Source organism: Ambystoma mexicanum, chromosome 5q, assembly GCF_040938575.1.
Source record: "Ambystoma mexicanum isolate Mex_15411 chromosome 5q, UKY_AmexF1_1, whole genome shotgun sequence".
Classification (NCBI taxonomy): Eukaryota; Metazoa; Chordata; class Amphibia; order Caudata; family Ambystomatidae; genus Ambystoma; species Ambystoma mexicanum.
In genome coordinates this window covers 1,252,232,195-1,252,258,381 of record NC_090933.1, presented here as the reverse complement: position 1 = coordinate 1,252,258,381, position 26,187 = coordinate 1,252,232,195, and the positions used below count along the sequence as shown (strand labels likewise).

The following is a 26,187-nucleotide window of genomic DNA, read 5'->3' as shown; positions in this document are numbered from 1 at the left end:
TTGCAAATTATTCAAACACAGAGGCGTTAAGGTCACAGATCATCTCAGGAAGTGAATCCCAAGCCTTCCGCCGGAAGCTACTGCAAAAATCGCGCACCCTGGAGGAAATCCTAGCGTTGGCAAGGGTCGAGAGAGTCATTGACTCCCAGGTGGAGAGTTTCGGCAACACAAACACTGGGGAAAACGTGAACAGACTACAACTAGAAAATAAGACGGAAGAACTTTTCTGTTACAAATGTGGGTTTGAGTACCCGCACGAAGGTACATGCCCTGCAGCAGGACAACGATGCACATCCTATGTCGAAGAAGGACATTTCAAAGCAGTGTGCAGGCTTTTCCATGACCGAGGGAGAGAACGACACACAGATGGCACGACTCGCCCAAGAAGCCGATACGGGGGGTCATCCAACAGCAATCCAGCCCCCAGCACCTCAGCTGCCCCGAACCAACCCATGGGCGACCAGTGAGAACGAGACTCGGGTGAAGATCGGCAGAGAAGGAGGGAAAGAAGAAGGTTCGTAATGCCCGCAAAACCAGAGCGCAGGTCTCGGCGCCAAAACCAGAGCGCAGGTCTCGGCGCCATGTGCGTTACCTGGTGGAGCAATCCCCCACAGACTCTGATCCCAGCTCACCAGGGAGCGACCAAAAGAAAAAGGCGTATGTGTATGCTCTGGGCAACCGCACAGCGACAGCGCACAGCCCAACGCTCATAATTAAGCTACAAGAGAGGCAGACAGAGTTTCTCATAGATACAGGAGCCACGGTCAATGTGGTGAGTGAAAAGGTTTACACCGACCTCCCGCAAAAACCCAAGCTGTTCCGAGCGACTGTGGACATATACGCATATGGAGCCAAAGCACCTCTCAAATGTCTGGGACAATTCAGCGGTATGTGCCTCTACAAAGGACACGAAATGAGGATACCAATACATGTTCTGGCCACGGAAACGGACAGTGGCTGCGTCCTCAATTTTAAAGCAGCTGCCGACATGGGCCTAATACACATCCTTTACAACATAGTGGTCCACAAATACATAGATCCAGTTGAAATGATAAACAATCTATACCCCAAAATTTTCAAAGGCATTGGAAGTCTTCGTAATAGACAAATAAAACTCCAAGTGGACGGTTCAATTCGTCCAGTAGCCCAGCCTTACCGTGGGATTCCGGTAAACAGCCAAAAGAAAGTTGAAGATGAACCCCAGAAGCTGCTAGAACAAGACATCATTGAGAAAGCCACCGGTCCCACCACGTGGGTATCTCTGATTGTCCCTGTCCCCAAAAAAGGCTCGGAGGCCATCAGATTATGTGTCGATATGCGGCGCCCGAATCAAGCCATCAAAAGAGAAAGTCACCCTGCGCCAGACATGATACATCTGTTGAACGGGGCAAAAGTCTTTTCAAAGCTTGACCTGCAGAAAGGCTACCACCAGCTCGTTCTACATCCTGAGAGCCGAAACATCACGACCTTCGTCACGCACGTCAGTCTTTTCAGATACAAAAGACTAAGCTTCAGGGTATCCTCGGCGGCGGAGACGTTCCAAGCTGAGGTACACAACATCATAAAGCACATTCCCAATTGCCTCAACTACTCGGACGATAGAATCTAATGAAAGTGTGCAAGGGCCTGCATGACGCCAACCTCACCCTCAACAGAGACAAGTGCGAGTTCTGGAAAAACACCCTGAAATTCTTCGGCCATGTTTTCTCAGAGTCAGGCATGACGCCTGACCCAGACAAAGTGGCAGCACTGAACGACACCGCTGCCCCATCCAACGTGTCAGAGCTCCGGTCCTTTTTGGGCCTGGCCAGCTACTGCAACCGATACATACAAGCCTTTGCGTCAGTCAGCAAACCACTACGATGGCTAACCCACCAGGATGTGAAATTCGAATGGACCAGTGACTGCCAGAAGGCATTCGAAGTAATCAGAGAAAGAGTCGCCAAGGCGGAGAATATGTCCTACTATGATCCCAACCGGAAGACCGAGCTCACAGTTGATGCCAGTCCAGTGGGCCTAGGAGCCATCCTAGCGCAGCTCGACCCGAAGTACCCCTCACAGAAACAAATTGTGGCATATGCCAGTCACAGCTTATCCACCATTGAAGAAGCCTATTCGCAAGCGGAAAAAGAAGGGCTTGTGGTGGTATGGGCGTGCAAGCACTTCCACCTGTTTCTGTATGGGAAACCATTCCAGGTTGTCACTGATCATCAGGCCCTCTTGTTCCTCTATGGCAACCCTCAGGCCAAAAAGCCCCCGCGTATCGCCCGATGGGGTTTGAGGCTCCAAGACTATGCTTTCGAGATCATCCACAGGCCAGGGAAGGGCGAAAACCCAGCTGACTTTCTGTCCAGGAGACCACGGGAAGAGAGTGCTCCGGAACCATCAGTAGCCGACAGGTACCTAAGATACCTCATACATCAGTCCGCGCCAGAAGGAATCAACATGGTGGCGCTCGCCAGAGAAACAGAAAATGATGCGGCGTGCGGCATCATTTGTAAAGGACTACAGTCGAGGTTGTGGCGAAGGGCGAAAGAAAGGGGGAGGGCCGCAGGAGGCACAGTGCAAGAGGAGGTGGAGAGACTACTGCAAGTAAAGGAGGAACTTGCGGTGTCAGATGACCACCTGCTCATCAAAGACTGAAAGCTCGTAATCCCCCAATCCATGAGAGCTAGAGTCATAGAACTGGCCCACGAGACTCACCGAGGCATGGTGTCGACAAAACGCATGCTCCGCCAAAAGGTCTGGTTCCCTCACATGGACACACTGGTAGAAGCTGCACTGAAGGCGTGCCCCACATGCTGCCTGATCACACCCAATCGCCACCCAGAACCACTACTCATGCCTGAACTACCACAGAGAATATGGGAGGCTGTGGCGGCCGACTTCTTCGGGCCGTTCGAATGGGTAAAGTACATCCTGGCCGTGATGGACGAGTACTCACGATACCATGACGTGCGGCTGATATCGTCAACTGCTGCCCACCATGTCATCCCCGCTTTAGACCACATGTTCTCAGCCTATGGAGTACCGAAGGTATTGAAGACAGACAATGGGGCCCCGTTCTGCGGACATCAATTTGCACAATTCGCTGAATACCTGGGATTTCATCATAGGAAGGTCACTCCTCTGTGGCCCCAGGCCAATGGAATGATCGAACGAACGATTCATGGCCAACCTAAAGCGAGCTCTCCAGATAGCCAGACTAACAGGCCAGCCCTACGAACAAGTCCTAAACTAACTGATGAGAGACTATCGAAGGACCCCTCATAGCACCACAGGGAAGACCCTGGCGGAACTGATGTTTGGACGAAATAGGCAAACGCTTATCCCACAGGCCAACGACATCGCCCCACCACCGATGCTGGATCAAGAAGTACGAGAGCGAGATGGAGCACCGAAAGCTCGAATGAAGGAGTATGCAGATACCCACAGGAGAGCGCAGCCCTTCCACATAGGGGTGGGAGATGTCGTGGCAGTCCGCCAACCGCTGACGCACAAGCACACGTCGGTATTCCATGAAGAACCCCTACTAGTCACCCAGAAGAAGGGCTCCATGGTTACCGCCCAAGGAGCAGAGGGATCTGTCACAAGGAATTCATCACACTTCAAAGAGCTCCCACCGACCGGAGCCCGGCGTTTGAGTGAGAGAGTACAGACCCACCTCACCTATGAGTCAGATGATCCCTATCAGGGCGATCAGTGGGACGCGATCAGTGGGACTCGGAGGAATCAGGACAGGACGAGGTGAATGAAGAGAGAGTGGACCATCCCCAGGGCGAAGTAAAGCACGCCCACAGAGGGTTCAGAACAGACCTCGTCGATGGATAGAGGAAATGGACTAGAAGCCCACCAGACCGCCGCTCGTTACGAAGAATCTGGTAACTGTTTAAAAAGGGGGAGATGTCACGTTGACATCTCCATGACGACGGGGGGCGGGAGGAAGAGGGGAGGAAAGGGAAGTGATGTGAGGGGAGCGGGATCGGGGAGTTTGCTGTACACAGGAAAATAAAGAAGACGTTTGTTCATGAGCTCCGTGTCCGCCTATGATTGCTGCGTCACACTCAGGCATGCTGCGCGGCAGGATCTCATTTTAGCTCTGGCTTAAAAATAAAATAACAATTCAATATGAGAGAATCATTGTAAGAATGCTACCTTGTATTTACGGTGATATAACAAAGGAAAGATAAGGGATTGCGGTGGTGGGTGACGCCATTTGACAGCAGGCACAGGAGGTGTTTTCTGAGCGCCATCTTGAATCTTTTGTTTATGGTCTAGGGCCTTTACAGCGAAAGGTGACCAAGATCAGAATGGCAGCAGACCTGGCGACACTTGGGAGCGTAGAGTGCATTAATGCTCGTAGAGAAAATGGGGGGGGGGGCAATCTGTGGCTATGTGGGAGGAGCGGTCCGTGAATAGAGGGGGTGAGGGGTAATCCGTGGAGACATTTATAGACCAGGAGGATACATTTGAAAAGGCATCGATTGTAAAAGGCCCGCCTTGCAGCATGGAGGTGATGGCAAGAGGTGGCAGGGGATTTTGGGAGGTTGTAGAGGGGGTGGGTGTAGAAAGGAAAGGTTCAGACAGGGCAGTGGGAGGGATGAATTGCTGGGAACATAGGGTCGCTGTTGGAAATGACCCCAAGGTAGCACGCTCGGGAGATTCGTTCTCAGGTGCATAATTTGAACACATATCATGAAACGCATAAAGAGCATTCATTTGCCTATGAGAGCCGCAAGGCGAGTCCTCACCTCTCTACCTGGAGCGGATGTTGGGCCTTCTGTGTGTCAGCTGCCAGCCAGTTCAACCCGGTGATCCACGTGGTGACATCATCCTCGCAAAAGGCTGAGAAAGCGACAAAAGGAAAGGTTTGTTAAGGACGTAAGTGGCATTTAGGCTCCTAATCAGTGCCACAGGCGGACCTTTGACTGCCCTAGGCACCCATTTCCAAGCATACACCCACACGCCTCCAATCAGCTCACCATACAGTCCTCAAGTGGCCGAGAGGCCAGGGAGGCAGCGTTGCTGAGCCAGCACAGGCCCTACCCCAGCTTCTTCCTTCGTTCCCTTGACATCTTTCCCCCTTTTCATTTCCTTACCATTGTCTTTCTTCTTTTCCCATCTTCATAGCTTTCTTTCTGCTGTCCCGGCTCCCTTTTTCCTTCTTTTCTCTTTCTCTCATTCACTCTTTTCCTTTGTCTCTCCAGACCTTTTCACTTTCTACTCATTTCCTTTTATCTGTCTCTTATACTCCAATTAATTCACTGCCACCACCTCTCTGTGGTTATTAATTACCTTTTATGTGGGCAACGTTGATGTTAAAGTTCAGGAAACCATTAAAAATACTTAAAAAATTCATCAAGGCTTGATTTGACAGTTCTGCCCAGAGAAACATTTCTTATTAATTTTCCTGTAAGGATCTTATCAGAAACATATGCGATCTTACAAAAATGGAATTGAATTCTTATAAGACTTTATAAGTTTATTTTAGCAAAGCAATATCATTTGAAAAATATGGGCCATGTAATTATAATTGGTTATTTATAACACGCTTAATACCCAGAGGTTTCTGACCACGGGCCCGGGAATGAAACCTGTGTTGCTCTGCGCTGTCTTGCTTCCAAGGCGAAGCCGGGGATCAAACCTGTGCTGTTTTGCATTGTCTTGTTTCCAAGTCGAGCGTGTTGCCCCTGTGCTATCCTCCCCGAGACTAGGGATATGGGAAGACCACTGATCCCCAAGTAGGCGAGAACGACTTTCTCAAACCAATTCTTGGTTTACCCTGGTCGGCACCAAATTACGGGTTACATGTAGAACTTCATATAACATTTATGGAGGACAATCTAGGAATACAACCAGTACTTAACTGAATCCGATTCTGGACCAACGAGAAAGCTGTTCTCACGCAACATCTTATAAAAGCCCTACTTATTAAAGACACCACGTTACGATATCTAAAATGCAGATTCCCACCGCACTTTAACACGCTCCCATTGAAAAGAAACATGACGGTTTATATGCTGGACAGGAAACAGACTAGCCAACTCCTAAAACCACTTAATCTCAAACATAAAATCATAACGTCAGAATAAACACAAAAATACTTGCTTTGGCCTACTCGCCTGATCGCTAGGGCCAGATTTAATTGCCTTCCTCTGAGAGCCAGCCAATCGCTCTGGTCTGATAATGCTACAGAGAAATCGTGCTCATTGTGCCTAGCCGTTGAAGAAGACTTGCTTCATTTTGTACTATTTTGCCCAGACTATGCGCGCATAAGGAATCGCGCCGCGAAATTGGCATTAAGAGAATCCGGCCTGGTACAATGCATAGTTAGCTCTGTGGCACAATGGATAGCGGTTTGGACATGTATTTCAAACTGTACATTTCGCAAACATGTATGCACCATTTGGCTTAGGAGTGTAACCCGACTATATCATGTCGTACTTGCCCAACTGGCATATGACTTAGTTAAAGGTAGAAATGTGGCTATAAGTTAAAAAATAGGCAGATGCATTTAGCGGGTATCACATGATTATTCGGTTGCCCTAATTATCACACGGCACGTTAAACACTTGTGTCTAGGATGTGTTGTAATTGACATAAGTGTTTCAAAGCGTGGGTTTTATGAAGATTTATTATAACTGGTTTAGGACGGTGCATCCACTGTGCAGGTTTATGCTGGAGGTCGTTAAAGGTTTAGGCGGTTTCTCAGTTTTCACAATTTTCACGCTGCACGTTCAGAAACAAATATGGCATTTGGACGCCTATACAAGAGGTTTCATGGCGCACTTTTTAGGAGGATTTGGCTTAGCTGGTATAGGGCGGTGCATCCATTGTGCAGGTTTATGCTTAAGGTCGCTTGATGGGTTTCGGACCGCAGACGCAAGAGTGAAATGGGAGTATGTGTCAAGGGCCTTGGTACGTAACTCTAGGCAATTTACTGTGCACAGTGTTACTGACAATGAGACGCCATGGGGGCTGGGACCCGGCGGCAGGCTTCTTTAATAAACGGACTGGGAAGTGGGAATAGGCTCATGCAGGGCCGCTGCGTAGCAGGCCGTCCCGCCTTAATTGAGGCACGAAGGGCAGGATGCCCGGGAAGCTTTTGGGGAGCTGGGCTTTAATTTGGTAAGGTAGCCATTGTTAACGCCGTTCATCAAGAGTTGGCGCTCCAGGAGTATTACTTTCGCTTGCTGGCACAAGAGTTTCATTTGTCCAGGGGAAGTGGATACGTGTTATGGACCGACTAAGGTCCGATATGCAGTTAGTGAATTTACCCCAGGGTCTGGGCATGATGATGGTACGGGTGAGCGCTGCGAGGCGTGCGCTACCAAGATGGCGCCAATTGCACTTTTGGGAGGGGAAAAGTTTGAAAGGCGGCTCCACTGATGCGAGAAGGGCAGGGGGGCTCGGGAAGCGTTTGGGGAGCTGTCCTTATGTTACGTCTGTTGCTTGGCACAATGGTTCCCTTTGTCCGGCGGACAGTTCTATAAGGCTGAAATATGTGTTGTTATAAATGAGTAGGCATGCAGTCATGTCTGGAAACAGAACGGCGGGTACCATAAGTTAGGTAGTAAGCGTTTCCCACCATCAACAGTGTGTAATGGTATGGTTACCGTACAGGCGGCACCCTTGCTCCCCCCCACCTTTTTGCGGTCAGGCTCAAGTTTCAGGGGCGCGGGAATTAAGTGCACCAGTTGCATGTGGGGGGTGCCTCAAGCGTCTGAAAATTCTAAGCAAAGGTAATATGACTGTGGGAACAGGGGGTCGCCAGGCCATAGCGGGTGTACTGATTGAATTGGCAAACTCATACTCGGGAGCCATATACACAGAGGTTTGGGGAAGACCATTGTAAGGGAAAGGCATAGCTTTAAATTTTGGAAGGACATTTGGGGATAGCACTGTGGAACACAGATAGTGTGAGCTATCGGAGCATCTCAAACCGAGGATTACTGTAACTGACTTGATTATGGCTTATGGTAAGTACTTAAGTGGAACATGCGGTTGGGGTTCAGTATTTGATTGCACGCACCCGGAGCAGCAGCGTCAGGTCCATGCCCCGGGGATCGCCAGGAGTTATAAAAAAAGGGTTACCAGGAGTTGGGGCGGCTCTCGCGCGTGTGCACGAGCCGAATGCGTGGACGAGTGTGATCACCTGCTGTACAAACTTCATGGGCAGTAGCGTACTGGATGTACCACGGGGGGTCTTCCAGCACGTTGGTGTAGAGGCGCATATCGGGTTTCCCGCAATGGTTTAGGTATGCTTTGGGTGTTTTATGGCCCTAGCCCCACCCGTTCATTAGGGGACACGTGGCAGTAGAGCGTTCTTACAATGGTGTTAAGGAATAGCGGAAGTGGGGCTATCCCGAGCACACTTGCCACGTGGACCGGGCACAGGGTACTCCGATGGGGGTAGGTACGCCAGGTAATGCAACCAGGTCGCCAGAGTTTAGAGGGCAGTTGCGTGGATTAAGGTCTCTTTAGAACACCTAATGGACGCTTTCTGGGGTCAAAGAGGTGTCCTTAGAGCAGGCGAGCCCGGCCTCTGGAGGCACGGAATTTTAGAAGGATCGCAGACGATTTACAGACTGTGTGAGGGGGCAATACTTGAGTGGAGAAATTGGGGGTGCCCTACAACATGCCTAGGCTAGTTGGCCCCGTTATCCCGTTGGTTATTTAAAAGGTGCCTGATGCCCAGAGGCTTCTAAGAGGGTACGCGGTGCTTGCACCCAGGCTGCCCGCCCATGCACCATTGCATGCCACTATGAACCTGTCTGTCCACGGGTCAGGGACACAGTAAAAAAGGACACTTGCCTAGTCGGCATAACTGTAGTACGCTTATAACCTGGGCATGCCAAATGGAGACTGGTGGGCCAAGCTAGCATGACCCTCCCCCCTTCTCTTTTTCACTCGGCCAGAGCCACATAACACAAGATGACGTGCTTGGTAGGTGGGGTAAATGTATAAGACAACTCTGGGTGTCAGGGCTATTGCATACAGCAAGTTTTGGGTAAACCAGTACCTTTGGGGTGAAGGTTATGTGGACGGTTGAGGTGCCCAATCTTGGGGTAATCCAGCACCTTTGGGGTGAAGTAAAGGTGGGGTGGACTGTTACTGTGCCCAGTTTTGGTACACAGCGGTTCAATTTGCTGCCGGGGTCAAGTCCTAATAATTAAAGTGGGGGGAGTCCTCAACTAACGCAATAGGATGTGCCATCGCCAGAAATTAGCAGGTCAAGTTCTAATAGTGTTTGAAAACACTAAAAAGGGTGCATTTTAACCTCCAAGAACCAATACAAAGCTTTCCCCGAAACTCGCAGCATCGGAAAGGGGCTGTTTACCTCCACCATTTGTAATTTTCATCATGTTATATAGTGAAGTGGTGAAGTGCTTGGCCTGCAAACCTAACCACTGCGGTTCGAGACCCGAGGTCAGCATGGAGTCATGAATTTAAAGAAGATTTTCAATGCTTTTCACTTAATTGGGAGGGGGACCGAGCCTTGAATTACGGTCTATCCAGCCAGGGACGAGTTGCATGCGGCTAGTAATTTTGCCAAGGGGGCTAAATGTTTGGGCATGGAAAGGCAAACCGGTGTGGGACACGGTGGTGGTACCATGTCAGGGCAAGGTCTGGTAGTGGGGTGTCTGAAGATAGGTCTGGGGGACATATACCAGGCTACAAGGTGTTGTAAGGAGGGTTCAGTTTGAAATTAAGGTTTTAAGGTGTAAGGTGGTAAGCAAGGCAGCAAGGTACAGTGTTGGCGCTGTAGGTTGGCTGGGTTGGAGTGTGGTTTATCAGGTGAGCAAGTCCACCGCTGCCGCTCAGCCTGCCACAGGAATAGAAGTAAGGAAGGGCAAGCAATCCGCTAAGGAGTAGGGGTCTGGGGAATTGGGCCCACATGGGAGCGTTATCCCGACGGGAGGCGGGCCATCGATATTATAAAACTGCAGGGGTTGATCAAATACCTTAACACAGTGTGTAACGGCGAAGCGGAGAGGGTGTTATTCACTGCAGCCTTTAATGTAGCATTCTTTGGGGCAATCAGGGTCAGCAAGCTGGTGCCAGAGAATAAAGAGGGCATGGGAGCGTTTTTTTACTGTTGATGGATGTGCAAGTGAGCAGCACGCAGGTGTTCATTTATGTGTGGAGGTCGAAGACCGAACAAAGGGGAAGGGGGTGGCATTGATGTGTCAAGCCATTCAAGCCGAGTATGCCCGGTGGCAGCAGTGGGAGACTTTCTCCAGGAGCAGCAGCCATCAGAGGCAGGGGCACCATTGCTCTTGCATATGGACGGTTCCGCATTAAGCCGCTGCCAGTTCAAAAGGTGAGGGAGCTGGCTCTGGCAAAAATGGGTTTAACAGAAGGTCGGTTCGGGACCCATTTGTTCCGGATAGGGGCCGCCACCTCCGCAGCAGCCGGGGGCTTGGGGGCGGAGGACATCATGAAATCGGGGAGATGGTCTTCTGGGTGTTTCAAAGATATATCAGACCAGAAACAATGTGATTTAACATGCCGTTTCCTCTACTTCTCATTACCAGCATTGCAAAGGAGGAGGAGGCGCACTGTTTGGGTAGTGGGGCACTCCGAATTGAGTGGCATGGGGTGCCAGGGATGAAATGGGCACAGCTACAAGGGCTGCTGGAAAAATTGCTGGGTAGGCATCAGAAACCAGAGGTATTGGTAATCCACTTGGGCGGGAATTATTTGACCAACCTGGGGAGGGGGGTCTTGTGGAGGGTCATGATGTTGCAGGAGATCTCAGCACAGCTGGGTGAAACAGATCGTGTGGTCGGAGGTGATGCCCAGGGCAGAATGGAGGGGGGCCGAGAACCACTCAGTGGTCGAAAAATCGAGGAAAAAACTGAATGGGGCCATCACAAAGTTCTGTAGGGGCAGAGGCTTCCAACGAATCAGACATGGCCTGATCAACTTAAAAACCCCTGAATACTTTTTAAAGGATTGTGTGCATCCGTCTGCAATGGGAATGGAACTCTTTTACTGGAACATATGTACTAAATTGTTGGAGCTGTAAAAAGGAGACATAAGGAAGGGGAGCCACGGTGGGCGGTAACCCACCTAGTGGCGTGGCGATGTTTGGGCGACCAAGCACAAAAGACAGACTCCGGATGAGCCAGAAGAAAACCGGAATGGGTCTTCTCCCTTCCGGACCAGCGCCTCTTGGGTGCCTAACGGCAGGGGCGTCTGGTGGTACAACTAAGGCTCAGGATCCCCCAAAAAAGAAACAGCGCTCTCCCCACTCACGGACACCTGCATGGGCAGGATAGGCTCAGGCACAAAGGGTTGGGAGAGTTGGGCTTACTATGGAAACTATACAAAGGTATAGGGGGAAGCAGGTGAGGTCGGACACAGAGCAAGCGCCACACTTACGGCTGGAGTTCACAAAATGTGTACAATGATTCAGTTGTTATGGAAATAAAACTGCGGCCAAGTTTGCCATTTGAAAATACTGTCTCATGCCAATTCATTGCTTGTAAGAAACAAGGTGCAGCGAAGGAACGAGCGAAAGAGGACTAATTGGCGATGAGGGCAAATGGACAAATGCAGGGGTTATACTTTTTGCAACCTTTGTCACCATTCTGCAACGGTTCTTTGTGAAGTTAAAGCCCATTTCTTCACTTTACCACCCAACAGCAGTAACAGCTAAACAGAAATCTGTTTCAACGCAATTGGCCGTCAACCAGCATGGCTGCAACCCTTGAAAAATGGGTTGCACGTTGCCCCTTTGCGTCCTACTCTGTGCCCCGCCGGAGTCACAGTTCCACTACTTTTTTTGGTGCACTGCTATTACTGCCGGCTCCTAAAAATGTCACCATGATATGTTCTTATCTTATGACATTTGCTGCCAGCCACAGTTTGGTGGCTTTGCAGCGCTATAAACCACAGGTGGTATTAGCGCCGTGATACCTCCGGGTCTTGGCGCTACCAACAAATACAATTACATTTTAAAAAAAAAAAATTACTCAGCTCAATGGTACTCCTTTAATACGTCTCTAAAACACGAAAAGCTGAGTCACTCTGCAGTATTACGAATGGCGAGCATAAGGTTACACACATGTTTGCAGCCACTGCAGTAACCCACTCAGTGTATTTAAGTTGTATCTTGCACAGACTTACATAGCACATACACGGCCTACACATGCACGTTTAACAGTCCTGTCACACTCGGGTCGTGAGTCCCAGCCCAGGACCAGGTGAAGTTCCCTTGAGTCCATGTGCCCAGGAAACATCCAGAGCAGTAAACACACGCTGCTGTGCTTTTTGGTAGTGCCAGAGCGGCTCGTGGCCAGACCATCCTGACGTGGCGCCCAGGCCACGTCGGGCGGCCAAGGAGCAGCGCTGGGAGCTGCTCTCTTATGGGGGAGGAAGGGGGCGGGGGCGGGGGCGGGGGCGGGGGCGCAGCGCTTCGGGCCTCTGCCGCAAGAGGACACACAGGCGCCGCCTGGCCTGCGTACAGGAAAAGAAAAGCCCGTGAGAGCAACATGGGAAATAATAAACCTAGAAAGGGAAATTAAACAAATCCATCATTTTGCGTAGTCATGTTAAGGAGGTCCGAATTCGGTGAATTAGCACAAATCTGTATTTAATTTTTTGTTTTTGTTTTATAAAGCGCACAAGTTGTTTGCGAAAATGGTGCCTGGGTACTTGAATGCAGAGTAATGGAACAGTGGTCATTCCTCAGGTAAAACAATAATAAAAGGACAGAAGTGGGGTCTTGGGTATCTCCATTTGTCCTGTGCTTTTCCCATTATAAATATCAGACTACAAGTCCCAGAATGCAACGCAAAACCAGGACTGCAAAGGGCCTACAAATTGGACTGGATCAAGCTGGCAACTACGAATTAACTCTAGTGGAGTCCGGGTTATATCTCCTGCCCTCAGCGCTAAGAAGGGTGGGGGCAGGGGGCTTCTGATGAAGGGGCAGAATGGGGGGGTAGAGGCAGTAAGAGGGCAACGTGATAAGGAGGTGACATATTACAGGAATAGTTATTTCCGGTTCCTTTTGGATCTAGAAGAATTGGGTTGTAGTTTGTGGTCTTTTAGAATGGAGTTCCAGTGAGTGCCTGTGATGCAGGTAGGGGCCTCCCACCGCCTCGCCGTCTTTAAACAGGATGGTATGAGTCTATTCTCGTTAGCTGACCGGAGTGATCAGAATGGGGGGTGGGTTTCAAAAGGGGCTCCAGATGCTTGGGCCTTTTGTCTTGAAGGCTTTTGGGCCTCATTTCGAGAATAGTGGAGAAGTAAAAAAAGGGCAGAAACAGAATTACTGCACTTTTACCACTCAACCCAATGACTTCAGGAGGTCAGTGGGAAATACCTCCAGCACTCAGCTGGAGATTTTTCCTCACTTTCACCTACAATAAAATGGAGGAATTACCAAGAGCAGAATTAGCGCTGGTGGTAATTCCACCAAACCTCAATGAGCTCTATAATAGGGCATAACTGGCTTCGGAATGGGGTGGAGTCACCTCCGGCAACGAAGCAAAAAAACGGCGCTAATGGTAACTGAGTTTTGCGTTAAACTCGTAATGAGGCCAAGAGATTGTAAGGTGATTTTGTCATTAATGGGAACCATTCGATCGCTTTGACAACAGATGGGATATGATTGAGGAGCGTGAGACAGAGGATCAATTACACCACAAGGCTTGGTATGAACTGTCGTTGTTGGATCGTGCCTCTGATGCTGCCCGGGTGGAGGCTATTGACATAATATAAGTTGGTAACATTAAGGCTCATTTCAAGTAGGAGTGCAATCTTTTTGAGCATGTGTAATTGGAAGCAGCATTTGCGTGAAATCTTGTCGATTTGAGGAACGAGAGAGACATTGTTGTCAATTAGGAAAGCTATACTTTTGACTTGTGTTGCGGGAGTCGGTTGATGGTCCCCGATAGTTGGGAACTTGAAGAGAATTTGTAAATGTGCTTGCAAACCGAAGAACAGCATTATGGTTTTGCTTGTATCCACTCCTGGATCAGGCTGAGACAATTGATGATGCGGGGAAGGATCTTAAGCGTCATCTACACCTGGATCATGCTGAGACAATTGATGATGCGGGGAAGGATCTTAAGCGTCATCTACACCTGGATCATGCTGAGACAATTGATGATGCGGGGAAGGATCTTAAACGTCATCTACACCTGGATCATGCTGAGACAATTGATGATGCGGGAAAGGATCTTAAGCGTCATCTACACCTGGATCATGCTGAGACAATTGATGTTGCGGGGAAGGATCTTAAGCGGCATCCACTCCTGGATCATGCTGAGACATTTGATGATGCGGGGAAGGATCTTAAGCGGCATCCACTCCTGGATCATGCTGAGACATTTGATGATGCGGGGAAGGATCTTAAGCGGCATCCACTCCTGGATCATGCTGAGACAATTGATGATGCGGGGAAGGATCTTAAACGTCATCTACACCTGGATCATGCTGAGACAATTGATGATGCGGGGAAGGATCTTAAGCGTCATCTACACCTGGATCATGCTGAGACAATTGATGTTGCGGGGAAGGATCTTAAGCGGCATCCACTCCTGGATCATGCTGAGACATTTGATGATGCGGGGAAGGATCTTAAGCGGCATCCACTCCGGGATCATGCTGAGACATTTGATGATGCGGGGAAGGATCTTAAGCGGCATCCACTCCTGGATCATGCTGAGACATTTGATGATGCGGGGAAGGATCTTAAGCGTCATCCACTCCTGGATCATGCTGAGACAATTGATAATGCGGGGAAGGATCTTAAGCGTCATCCACTCCTGGATCATGCTGAGACAATTGATAACGCAGGGAAAGATCTTAAGCGTCATCCACTCCTGGATCATGCTGAGACAACTGATGATGCAGGGAAAGATCTTAAGCGTCATCCACTCCTGGATCATGCTGAGACAATTGATGATGCCGGGAAGGATCTTAAGCGTCATCCACTCCTGGATCATGCTGAGACATTTGATGATGCTGGGAAGGATCTTAAGCGGCATCCACTCCTGGATCATGCTGAGACATTTGATGATGCGGGGAAGGATCTTAAGCGTCATCCACTCCTGGATCATGCTGAGACAATTGATGATGCGGGGAGGGATCTTAAGCGTCATCTACACCTGGATCATGCTGAGACAATTGATGTTGCGGGGAAGGATCTTAAGCGGCATCCACTCCTGGATCATGCTGAGACATTTGATGATGCGGGGAAGGATCTTAAGCGGCATCCACTCCTGGATCATGCTGAGACATTTGATGATGCGGGGAAGAATCTTAAGCGGCATCCACTCCTGGATCATGCTGAGACATTTGATGATGCGGGGAAGGATCTTAAGCGTCATCCACTCCTGGATCATGCTGAGACAATTGATAATGCGGGGAAGGATCTTAAGCGTCATCCACTCCTGGATCATGCTGAGACAATTGATAACGCAGGGAAAGATCTTAAGCGTCATCCACTCCTGGATCATGCTGAGACAATTGATAACGCAGGGAAAGATCTTAAGCGTCATCCACTCCTGGATCATGCTGAGACAATTGATGATGCCGGGAAGGATCTTAAGTGTCATCCACTCCTGGATCATGCTGAGACAATTGATGATGCAGGGATGGTGAGTCTCGTTGGGAGTCTCTGTTAAATGGAATTCAAACATCCTCTGCATAGATTTGGAAAAAACTGTCAAAGGTCTATAAGTGGCTTCATTTAGTCATTAAACAACCATGGTGAGAGGATTGAACCCTCAGTTACTCCTTTCTCCATCAGGGTTTTAATGGATGTAAAGTCTCCAGGCTTACCTTGGCAGGATTTGCCATTAACGAAGGATGACATCTAGTTGACTTCTAATCCATTGATGCCAATGGAGGAATCGCAAGCTGGTTTTAATTAACTTGTATCATAAGCCAACAAGCAGTCAAGTAGGATAAGGGCAACAGGTATGTTATTAACCAATGACTTTAGAACGTGTTCTTTCATGAACAGCAGAGTGGTTTTGGTGTTTCTTTGTGCTCTGAACCCCCGTGTGTGCTCATGGAAAGAGATAATGACATCACTACATTTTGGAAATTGGAGGTGGGCAATATTTTCAATTATTTTAATTATGTATGCACTGGAGAAGTGGGGGTGGTTCCAATAATATTATTAATATGCCCTTACATTAGCTCTGTCAATGTTCCTGCAGGTGGGCTGATATGCGGCAGCAGTCCTGCGAGCATTCATATTCTGCCTGGAAGCCTTTTTCAATGTGGACATTTAGAAATATTTAAATAAAATTTAAATGTTTTGCAGTACTCTAGTTGGATGATTCTAATGAACCGACTGCACCAGCAAAGCGCCAAATCCAAGCGCCGCGCTATAGGGAAAAATAGGGAAATTCTCTGTGGCCTCTCGACAGCAAGCAACACAATGAACCATTGTTTGGGAGGACCCAGGACTCTTTCCGGGTATCGGAGAAGATCCTATGTGGTGGCCTTGTCTGTTGCTGTAGATTCAGCCTCAACTGGGAAGCAGCGGACAATGAAGGAGCAGGAGACAAGACGTAAGTAAGCAGGGACGTGGGCAAAATCCCATCCTCATCACCAGTATGTTCTAGATTCAGCCTCAACAGGAAGCAGCAGACAATGAAGGAGCAGGAGACAAGACGTAAGTAAGCAGGGACGTGGGCAAAATCCCATCCTCATCACCAGTATGTTCTAGATTCAGCCTCAACAGGAAGCAGCAGACAATGAAGGAGCAGGAGACAAGACGTAAGTAAGCAGGGACGTGGGCAAAATCCCATCCTCATCACCAGTATGTTCTAGATTCAGCCTCAACAGGAAGCAGCAGACAATGAAGGAGCAGGAGACAAGACGTAAGTAAGCAGGGACGTGGGCAAAATCCCATCCTCATCACCAGTATGTTCTAGATTCAGCCTCAACAGGAAGCAGCAGACAATGAAGGAGCAGGAGACAAGACGTAAGTAAGCAGGGACGTGGGCAAAATCCCATCCTCATCACCAGTATGTTCTAGATTCAGCCTCAACAGGAAGCAGCAGACAATGAAGGAGCAGGAGACAAGACGTAAGTAAGCAGGGACGTGGGCAAAATCCCATCCTCATCACCAGTATGTTCTAGATTCAGCCTCAACCAGGAAACAGCGGACAATGAAGGAGCAGAAGACAAGCCGGTAAGGAGGGGCGTGGGCAAAATCCCATCCTCATCGCCAGTATGTTCTAGATTCAGCCACAACCAGGAAGCAGCGGACAATGAAGGAGCAGAAGACAAGCCGGTAAGGAGGGGCGTGGGCAAAATCCCATCCTCATCGCCAGTATGTTCTAGATTCAGCCACAACCAGGAAGCAGCGGACAATGAAGGAGCAGAAGACAAGCCGGTAAGGAGGGGCGTGGGCAAAATCCCATCCTCATCGCCAGTATGTACTAGATTCAGCCACAACCAGGAAGCAGCGGACAATGAAGGAGCAGGAGACAAGCAGTTAAGTAAGGGGGGTTTATTCTCTCAGCCCGCTCCCAACATGGGAGCCGCACCTTCTCCGGTCTCAGCAGCCGCCTCTCTGCGGTCTCCCGCGTCGCACAGAAGCATTCAAAGGATGCTCCTGCGCTACCCGCCTTACCGGGAACGGAACAGACCGGCACGATTCTCCAGGAGAGCAGGCTCGCTGCTGGGGATCTCGTGGAAGATCCCACTACATCTGTCCTTGGCAGGCCACGTACAGATGTTGCCCTGCGAGTTTATCCTTCAAACACTACTGTTCTCTTCCATTAGATGGCCCAAGTGTATCTGTTCTCGTCCTGCATTTCAGTGTTTTCATGTGGGCATAGATGAGCTTGATCCCACATCTCATTCTGAATGCCTATCGCTAGGCCTTTAGAACAGCGCATGTATCTGCGGTATGTGGTTTGCATCTGTGATAGAGGGCGTGGCCACTCTGGACCGGGGATGGGAGACAAGTGGATAGCCCATGAATGTATCTAAATAGGAAGGTTGCTTTTTGACAGCAATGCTCATGGAAGGAGATGGGTCTCTGTACCACAGAAAATAAATAATCATTGGGTACCATTTGGTTCAAGATTCATCCAGTCTGATTGGGCAGGCAAGACACACACACTCATGTGGTCAAAGATTTGATTTATTTATTTATTGTACAACTGCAATAGAAACATTTATTTGCAGGCCCTCCAAGAAGGATGGGGATGTGGGTGTAAACAAGGGAAGGAGGTCTACAAAAGGTGATCATTAACAGGCCACGGTGCATTCTGATCAAAGTAGGAGCAAGAAGGAGAGGAAGGAAGGAGCCAGGGAGTGCCCGGGGTAGGCAAGAGCATTAACGGGGGGGGTGATAAAGTAGCCTGTTAAGCGAGGGCAGAGGCAGGTGAGACCCTGGAGGCCTAGTGCAAAAAGGAAACACTGCAAGAAGGGCAAAGATTTGCAATTGTTCACAATTAACAGTCGGCAGAGACAATTCGTCCCGGAAGGAAGGTCATTCAAGCGGGAAATTTACGAAGCTCCCTTCTTGCTGTATATCTGCAGGACGAAAATTCCAAGAAGACTAAAAAGCGGAAGCGCTCAGTTGGATCACAAAGACTGCGATTTGGCTAAGCATTGGCCGCTGCTAAACTACAGAACGAAGGTCCATCAGCAGAGCGAGGTCTTGATCCAAGCTTGATCAGTTCCGCGTTGTGCTTTCTTGGCCTACACTGCGTACCACCATTCATCAGCTACGGGCAATGAGTGGCAATGTCCAACAGCCATGCCATCTCTAAGCTGGCAGGACGAGATTACGCCACAACAAGATAAAACGTAAAGCCAATCACTGTGCTGGACGCCAGCTACGCCTTGATGCAAATCTAGTATACACGTTTCTCTTTAGTCGTTCACTTGATGCCTAAATCCAGCTAGGTGTAGCCAAAATGTATCCAGTCTTACATTAAAGCACCTTTCCAATAGGATTTGTTTAGATCTTGAAAGTTGAGATAATAAAGGTGAAGTGGTATAATATGGTGCCAATTAAGGCAGTAAACAGTGAGATACCACAAAGGACACTTGGTCAAGCATTGGTTGCAGTAGCCGTTCACTCCAGGTATCTTCGCCCCACCCCCTTAATCACTGACCTGCAACGCTGAGTGTCTTGAGCCGGAAATCCATCCCATACAGCACGATGAAGCACATGGAACCATCAAGCTTCCGGGCATCCTCTGGATAACGCTCAAAATCACGTGAATTCTTTCCGGCGCGGACTTCCTTGATCTCCCGGATGTCGACTGTAGAGGAAAAGATTAGAAGGGTCAAGGTTACCAATCAACAATGGTCTGTGGCACACTTAGTTAAAGTTGTGGTTCCATGTCATACCCTGGTCAGACCCCTAGTTCCAAGGCATCCATGGTGCCACATACTAGCACTCACCCAAAGAGCAGCCGCAACACCACAGTACATAGAGAGGAGAAGCCCCAGAAGCTAGTGTAACTCCAATGTAGTGTACAGCATTCCAACCTGAGGCGCGCGAGGCTGCAAGATTTGCCATGTATAGGGCATTGCAAAGGAAGTAGTGATAATCCTTAGGAGTCCCTTTAAATGTGGAGAAGCGTGGTCTTGAACGTGAAAATGCCGAAATGGACTGCACGGAAATTGCTGTCTATTTAACTAATCACACAGTATCCTGCAGTCTCCTCAATAGTTAGAGGTGACAACCTGAACATTTCACCAAACATATCACCCAGTGTCTAATAAACTGGTACCCTCTGCAATTACAGGTTGGATATTTAAATCATTATTATACATTGATTATACACTTATTACTGCTAAGGTTTTAAAAAGGTCAGGTTCACTTTTCCAAATCATAGTGACATCAACTTAGTTTTTCATCATTTGTCTTGGGAGGATAGCTCAGGGGCAGCATGCTCGACGACGCGTAGCAACACAAGTTCGATCCCTGTGTCCGCGCTTAGAAACCTCTGGGTATTAAGTGCGTTATAAATATCCTATCAAATCATATCATATAATTTGGCGCGTGTTAGCTTTAGCTGAGTCTATCAGTGCACCGTGTATACAAGATGGCGCACAGCATTTCGTGGTCATCTGACCCCCATTCTCAGTAGCCCACCTACCCACCCATGCCTCAACCAAGCTCCCTAAACACACCTTCCCATGCCTGCATCCACCAAAAATAAGTGGGAGACCGAAAACATAGACAAGAGACAACCTTGGCACAGGTAGTGACGGCGCGGCTGGATGTTACTGTATATTCTTGGCTCTTTTTCGTAAATGTGTCCAGGCAACTGTGGCTTTACAGTTTAAATCAATTCTAGGGGAATTTGGGATATTTGTTTATGCACAACCATGTAGACCCACACTGGGATACAGTAATGATAGTGAGCTCTGATGATGGTAATCCTGGTCACTGTATGGTGCAATGGGTATACAGTACTGTGCACTGGGGCATGCATCTCTCCCTCCATAACCTTTACATATTCCATCTCATGGAACTCCGACCCCTCATCCTCTGCTCCACTCCCAGTAGGCATTCCCCAGGGATCAGTCCTAGGACCACCCTCTTCAAACTCCATACCCCATTCCTGAGCAAACTCAACCAATCCTTCGGCTTTCAATATCACCTCTTTGTTGACGACACTCATATCTTCGATTCCCTGCTTCACCTCAGCCATCTCGGAACGCATCAGCAGTTGAGTTACCGCTATCTGACATTATATGGTTCAATGCTGCCTGATGCTAAACTCCTCCAAAACTGAAGTTATATTTCTCCCGGCTTCCAATGCCAACTTCACTCTCCCATCTCACTGCCCACCCATAATGTCCTCTCTCCATTACACAAGTCTCGCAACCTTAGGTCTCAGGAGGATAGCTCAGGGGCAACGTGCACTCGTTGGAAGCAAGATGACACTGAGCACCTCAGGTTCGATCCCCTGGTCCAGGCTTAGAAACCTTTGGGTATTAAGCGCGCTAGAAATATCATATCTTAGGAAACTCCTCCAGAATGACTTTAGACGCCATCTACTTATCACTACCACAGTCAGCAGGATCAACCTCCTGAATGAAGGATTCCCCCCATTGGCTATTGTGCAGCCAAGACTCTAATCTCTACTTTAGTAATCAGCAAAATACTACTGATTTAGCCTACTCCTCGATCTCCTCCTCTACTCTAAACAAAGTCAAACACAACTTCTATAACCTATCCAGGACCTTCCCCTCCTCCATTTACAGACACCCTGCTGGAAGGCTCTCGATGCACAATGGCTTACTCTTCACATGTGTACTCATCGTCTTCAGAGCTGTCAATGGTCTGCTCCACCATCCCTCGTGACCGCATCCCCCTTCACAGGCCTTCTCAATCTATGAAGTCCTCTGCTCTCCCCACCCCATCTGTGCCCTGCCCTGCCTATGTATTCTCTTGTCCACTCTTTCTCCCGAGTTATCTCTATGGAATTCCTTCCTTCTATCCATCAAAACCAGCCCATCAGTGGAGGTAAAACACCACCTGCTATCGAGGAATGGGCAGTTGTTTCTAGAAGCTGACAGGGTACAGCACCTGGTTCCACGCCACATTAGAGAACGATGGGAGAAGACCCACTGGAGCAGGCATCTGTGGCTGCCAAGTTAACTGGAGCGATATCATTGCAGGGGAAAATCCCAGTAGTGGCACCTAGGAGCAGAACTAAAGTGGGGCACATTGGAGCAAAATCACAGTGGGAACAGGGGCAGAATTATATATAATTATTATTTGGTTATTTATTGAGCACGGACCTAGCATCAGGAAGAAACGGAGCACTTTACAATCATATGATACGATAAGTTATTTATAACACGCTTAATACCCAGAAGTTTCTATGCGCAGACCTGGGGATCGAACCTGTGTTGCTCCATGTCGTCTTGCTTCCAAGGCGAGCACGTTGCCCCTGAGCTATCCTCCGAGATAGGCAAAGAATAAGGTTTTGGAGCATAGAAACAAGGGGGTAGGGCTATAACAACAGGGGAGGGAGGGCAAAAGTCAGCAATGGATATACAAGTAACCAGGGGAGGAAACAGTGGGGATCAGATCACCCAATCTCAGGTAGGGTGGGGAGTGGAGGGCATATGAACCTAGGTATTAAGGACAGGGTCGGATTGGCCCATCGGCCTTTCGGCCCTGTGGAGTAGGGGCCGGTTTTTTCCTTTTTTTTCAAAAAAGCCTTTCATCCTTCTTATGTCGATAAATGAGTACCAACACAGGTATGTATGCATATTGGTTCTATAAGTGTAAGTGCTACACAATAACATATTATCATCTGGCCTTGGAAGTCTGCTTGTATCCTCAATAATTTATTGTGCTTAGGAACAATGCTATTTGATGCCACTTCCTGTTTTGTCAAGGGGTGAAAGGTTATGATTCATCGCTTCCCGGGATGTCACTTTGGGGTGGGGTCAAATTACATCACTTCCGGTGATGTCATCAGAGGTCAAGGGTCGTGAGGCAAGGGGTGGGCCACTTTTTTGAGGCGAGGGCTGGGCCACTTTTTTTTGGGTGACCGGGCCTGTTTCTTGGCCCAGTCCAACCCTGGTTAAGGATGAGCCACTCCTTGAAGGGAAGGATCTTGAGCTCCTTCCTGAACTGTAGAAGCAAGGGGTGTGAGAGGGATGTTGATCGGGAGGAGGCTCCAGAGCCTTGGGGCATGGATAGAAGAGGCCTGTCTTCTGGTTTCTTCCTTCCTGCACCAGCGAAGTTCAAGTCTACACATGTCCATACGTCTGGTGGATCACAGGCCAAGATGCTGAGTTTCTCAGTGAGGTAGCTTGGGGACTTCAAGGTCACAGCAGCAGATGATGCAGGAGGATTTGAAGATGATACATGCTTGCAGCGGGAGCCAGTGAAGTTCGATGAGGGTCAGGGTGATGTGGTTGAATTTGTGGGATCCTTTGAGTCGTGCTGCAGCATGCTGTACACATCTCAGGGGAGCCAGGGTAGTTGCCGGAAGCCCTTCCAAAAAGGGCATTGCTACCATCCGAGTGGGAGAGGACCAAGGCTTGGACATGGTTTTCTGGGATGAAGGGCTTAATTTATCGCAGGAGAGAACGTTGGTACCAGGCCGTTTGTGTCTTTCTTGCTATGTGCTGTTTGAAGGAGAGGCGTCTGTCGATGTCAACCCCAAGGGACTTGGCGTAGGTGGCCAGATGGGGTGTGAAGTCTTTGAGGTAAATATCATAGACCTATCAAAGTGGGGGGAAATTAAGAGCGAGACAAATTGGAGCAAAATTACAATGGGACTCTTGGGTGTAAATCTCAATAGGGAACCTAGAAGCAGAACTGGGGTGGGACACGTGAAGGCAAAATCAGTGGGACACCCACGAGTAGAATTGCAATGGGAGACCTGGGAACAGGATAGCATAGCATCCGCTCCAATCTAACCGCTTAAGGTACGCTGCAGTAGACTATGAAATGCAATGGAATCTGCCCTATTAAAAATCCATAAACAAACGTTTTCTTTCACTCCTGCTACTATGTAGGTTCATCTCCACCATTTTCACTGATGCTCTTTTCATTCATCCAATGTCCAGTAGCACCTCATTACTGCAGAGATAAGGGAGGGCCTCCCTGATGCAGTCTACACAGTTCTGTTTCCCAATACCCCATTAGCTGTAAAGGTACCCTGATAATGAATGAATTCCTCCCTTTGAATTGCTCGCTGTGCGGCACTTCCGGTAAAGGGTCAGCACGACCAACCACATAAATACAAATATTGATTAAAATATCTCGCAATGAAATAAAATGTACTAGACATCTTATATGGCTGAAAAACCAGACCATCACTCAATATGACTAAGAGGGTGAGGGGTGGGGGAATTGAATGGGGCGCTGGCTAGCAGCACCCAGGCTGCGCAGAGCGGGGGTCTTGTACCAGACAATACAGCCCGTGTTCCAAGCTTCCTGATTGGCCAGCGCCCAATTTGGATAATGTTCTCTGAATAGGCTGATACCCCAAAGTGCTGTGCTGAATTAGAATTAGGAGACCAGATGCTCAGATCCCTTTTGTCTGTGACTCAAGAGTTAAATTATGTATCTAAATTACGTGGTGTGCGATTCTGAAAAACTAGACTGAAGCTATAATTATTTGCAGAGAATGTGAAATGAAGGCAATGCGCCAAGTCCGAAGTAATATGAAAAAGAATGACAAAGAGCTCCTGCTAGGGTGAAAACTACAATCCTGGGGTCAAAGGTAATAGAAAGACAATCTTTTGGAATAAAACTCTTAAACGTGCAGGGGCAAGTGCTAGGTTAGATTTGGCCAGAGTGGTTTCTGTACTCATAGGTTAGCTGCTCAGGTTCTGGAACCAACTCTGTCGAGCTGCACTCATGCCTAAAATGTACTTATGCAACCAATTGTGTTCAGTGCCTTTACTTTATGAGAGATTTTGAGTGGGGCCCAGAACCTTTTTCTTGAACTTTTTATTTTGAAGTAGCCCACAACAGTACAGATTGCATAAACAAAGGCAACGGACAGATTGCACACACGAAAGGCCGTTTCCATCTTCAAATGCGTCTGCGTGTTTGCAACAACCTCTGTTTGCTTGTTGCAAATTTGGTCGACCCATTTTGATCGACCATGGTCAACCGCCACCTTTTATTCTGTTATTGGGGGGTGCCTCCCATTCCCACTCTCTCCCTCACATTCCCTTCTAATAATCAACCCTCGGGGTTGATAATCAGTTCCGGGGAGGATAGCTCAGCGGCAACGTGCTCGCCTTGGAAGCAAGACGACACGAAACAACACAGGTTCAATCCCCGGGTCCGTTCTTAAAAACCTCTGGGTATTTAAGCGCGTTATAAATACGCAACTAAGATTTTAAAAAAACAATTATGTAACTAAAAAAAAAACTATTCCTGTAACAGCGCCTCGATGCCCGCGGGCTGTGTGAGCGCTTTAAAAATGCAAAATAAATAAAAAATAAAAAAAACCTAAACGGTTGCATGTGATAAAGTCGCTGCGAAAAAGTTGACACGCAGGTGACTTTTTTTCCTGACCCCTAAAATTCTTTCCCCAAATATTCTAGGAGGGGTATAATTGTATATTATTAGCGCCAATAATAGAATATTTGGGGAAAGTGTTTATTTGGAGGGTACATTTTTAGGGAAATGTCGCCACCTGGCGGCCATTTTCACGGCAAGATCATCACTGGAGACGGCCTAAACCCTACCAAATACATTACATGTTATGTACATATATACGTAACTGGTCAACGGGATCAAAAAGGTGCCGAACAGATTCACAACCACCACATAGGGGTTGTTGTAACCACAGCATAACCTTCAAGCACGTGGTCCGAACAAGATGAAGAAATCTCCTTTTCAAGCGCTAGAGTGCCAGTGGCTTCATCCTGTAACATTTGGCGCTGCCTCGATGTGAGCAGCAGGTGGCGCTCGCCCGGCACGGCTCCACAGAGCTCCATCCTCCATTAGAACATCATCAGTTACAGCGCGCGGCTCGCAGAGACCTGGACTTCCTTCCTTCCTGGCATTCCCCATGCAAAGGAGCATTGGATGCGTCTGGGCAGAGCGCCATGCATATCTGAGAGCAAACCCACTGCAACGAGAACACACAGAAAAAAAGCTCAAGACCCAAGGACATACCAGAGAGGACCAACGGGGTTCCTCCACAATGGAGTTCAAAGCATAACAAACTGGATGCTATTTATGTATTTATTGGATATTTGTAAGGCGCCTATACAACAAAAGGTGTTTCAAGGCGCTATTTAGCTTAAACCAATCAGAGCCCCCCATCGGTACAGTGCAATGGTGCTTTGCTAAAAAGCCCTTCCCAACTCTTGTCACTGGAGGTATATATCTGAAGGGGGAGCTCACTTTCTGGCCCTTCTCAATGCTGTGTCAGGAGGGGATCAGAGCACACCCTGGTAAACCTACACGAGAGTGAGGGCAAGGGGAGGTCTGCTGGAGCTATGGCCCAGTGACTGGGGAGGGGTCAGCGATGCCCTGCACTTTCTGCAAAAAACCAGCAAGGAAAAACCAGCTCTAAAGCTTTGTTCTGATTTGCGTGCAGGGCCTTTATGTTTCCATGGGAGCAAAGACACACAAAAGAATCCCAATGAACCGTCAAAGTGAACCATTTTTAATTTATTTATTTGAATCTGTATAGCACACTACAGCCTAGGGGCATCGAGGCACTGTTGCAAGAATATGACTTT

The 26,187-nt window shown here is 48.5% G+C and overlaps 1 protein-coding gene and 1 long non-coding RNA gene across 2 annotated transcripts in view; one reads left to right on the top strand and one right to left on the bottom strand.

Moving 5' to 3' along the window:
* The window catches only part of LOC138497984 (uncharacterized), a 613,371-nt gene that overhangs the window by 296,176 nt on the left and 291,008 nt on the right, over positions 1-26,187 (top strand). The window lies entirely within an intron of this gene.
* LOC138497983 (1-phosphatidylinositol 4,5-bisphosphate phosphodiesterase gamma-1-like) overlaps positions 1-26,187 on the bottom strand; it is a 738,955-nt gene that overhangs the window by 459,934 nt on the left and 252,834 nt on the right. Inside the window, exons 3-4 of the mRNA XM_069621756.1 lie at positions 19,110-19,259; positions 4,752-4,845 (exon numbers count right to left, since the gene is read on the bottom strand). Of these exons, the coding sequence (XP_069477857.1) occupies positions 4,752-4,845; positions 19,110-19,259 (244 nt within the window). The remainder of the gene's footprint in view (positions 1-4,751; positions 4,846-19,109; positions 19,260-26,187) is intronic.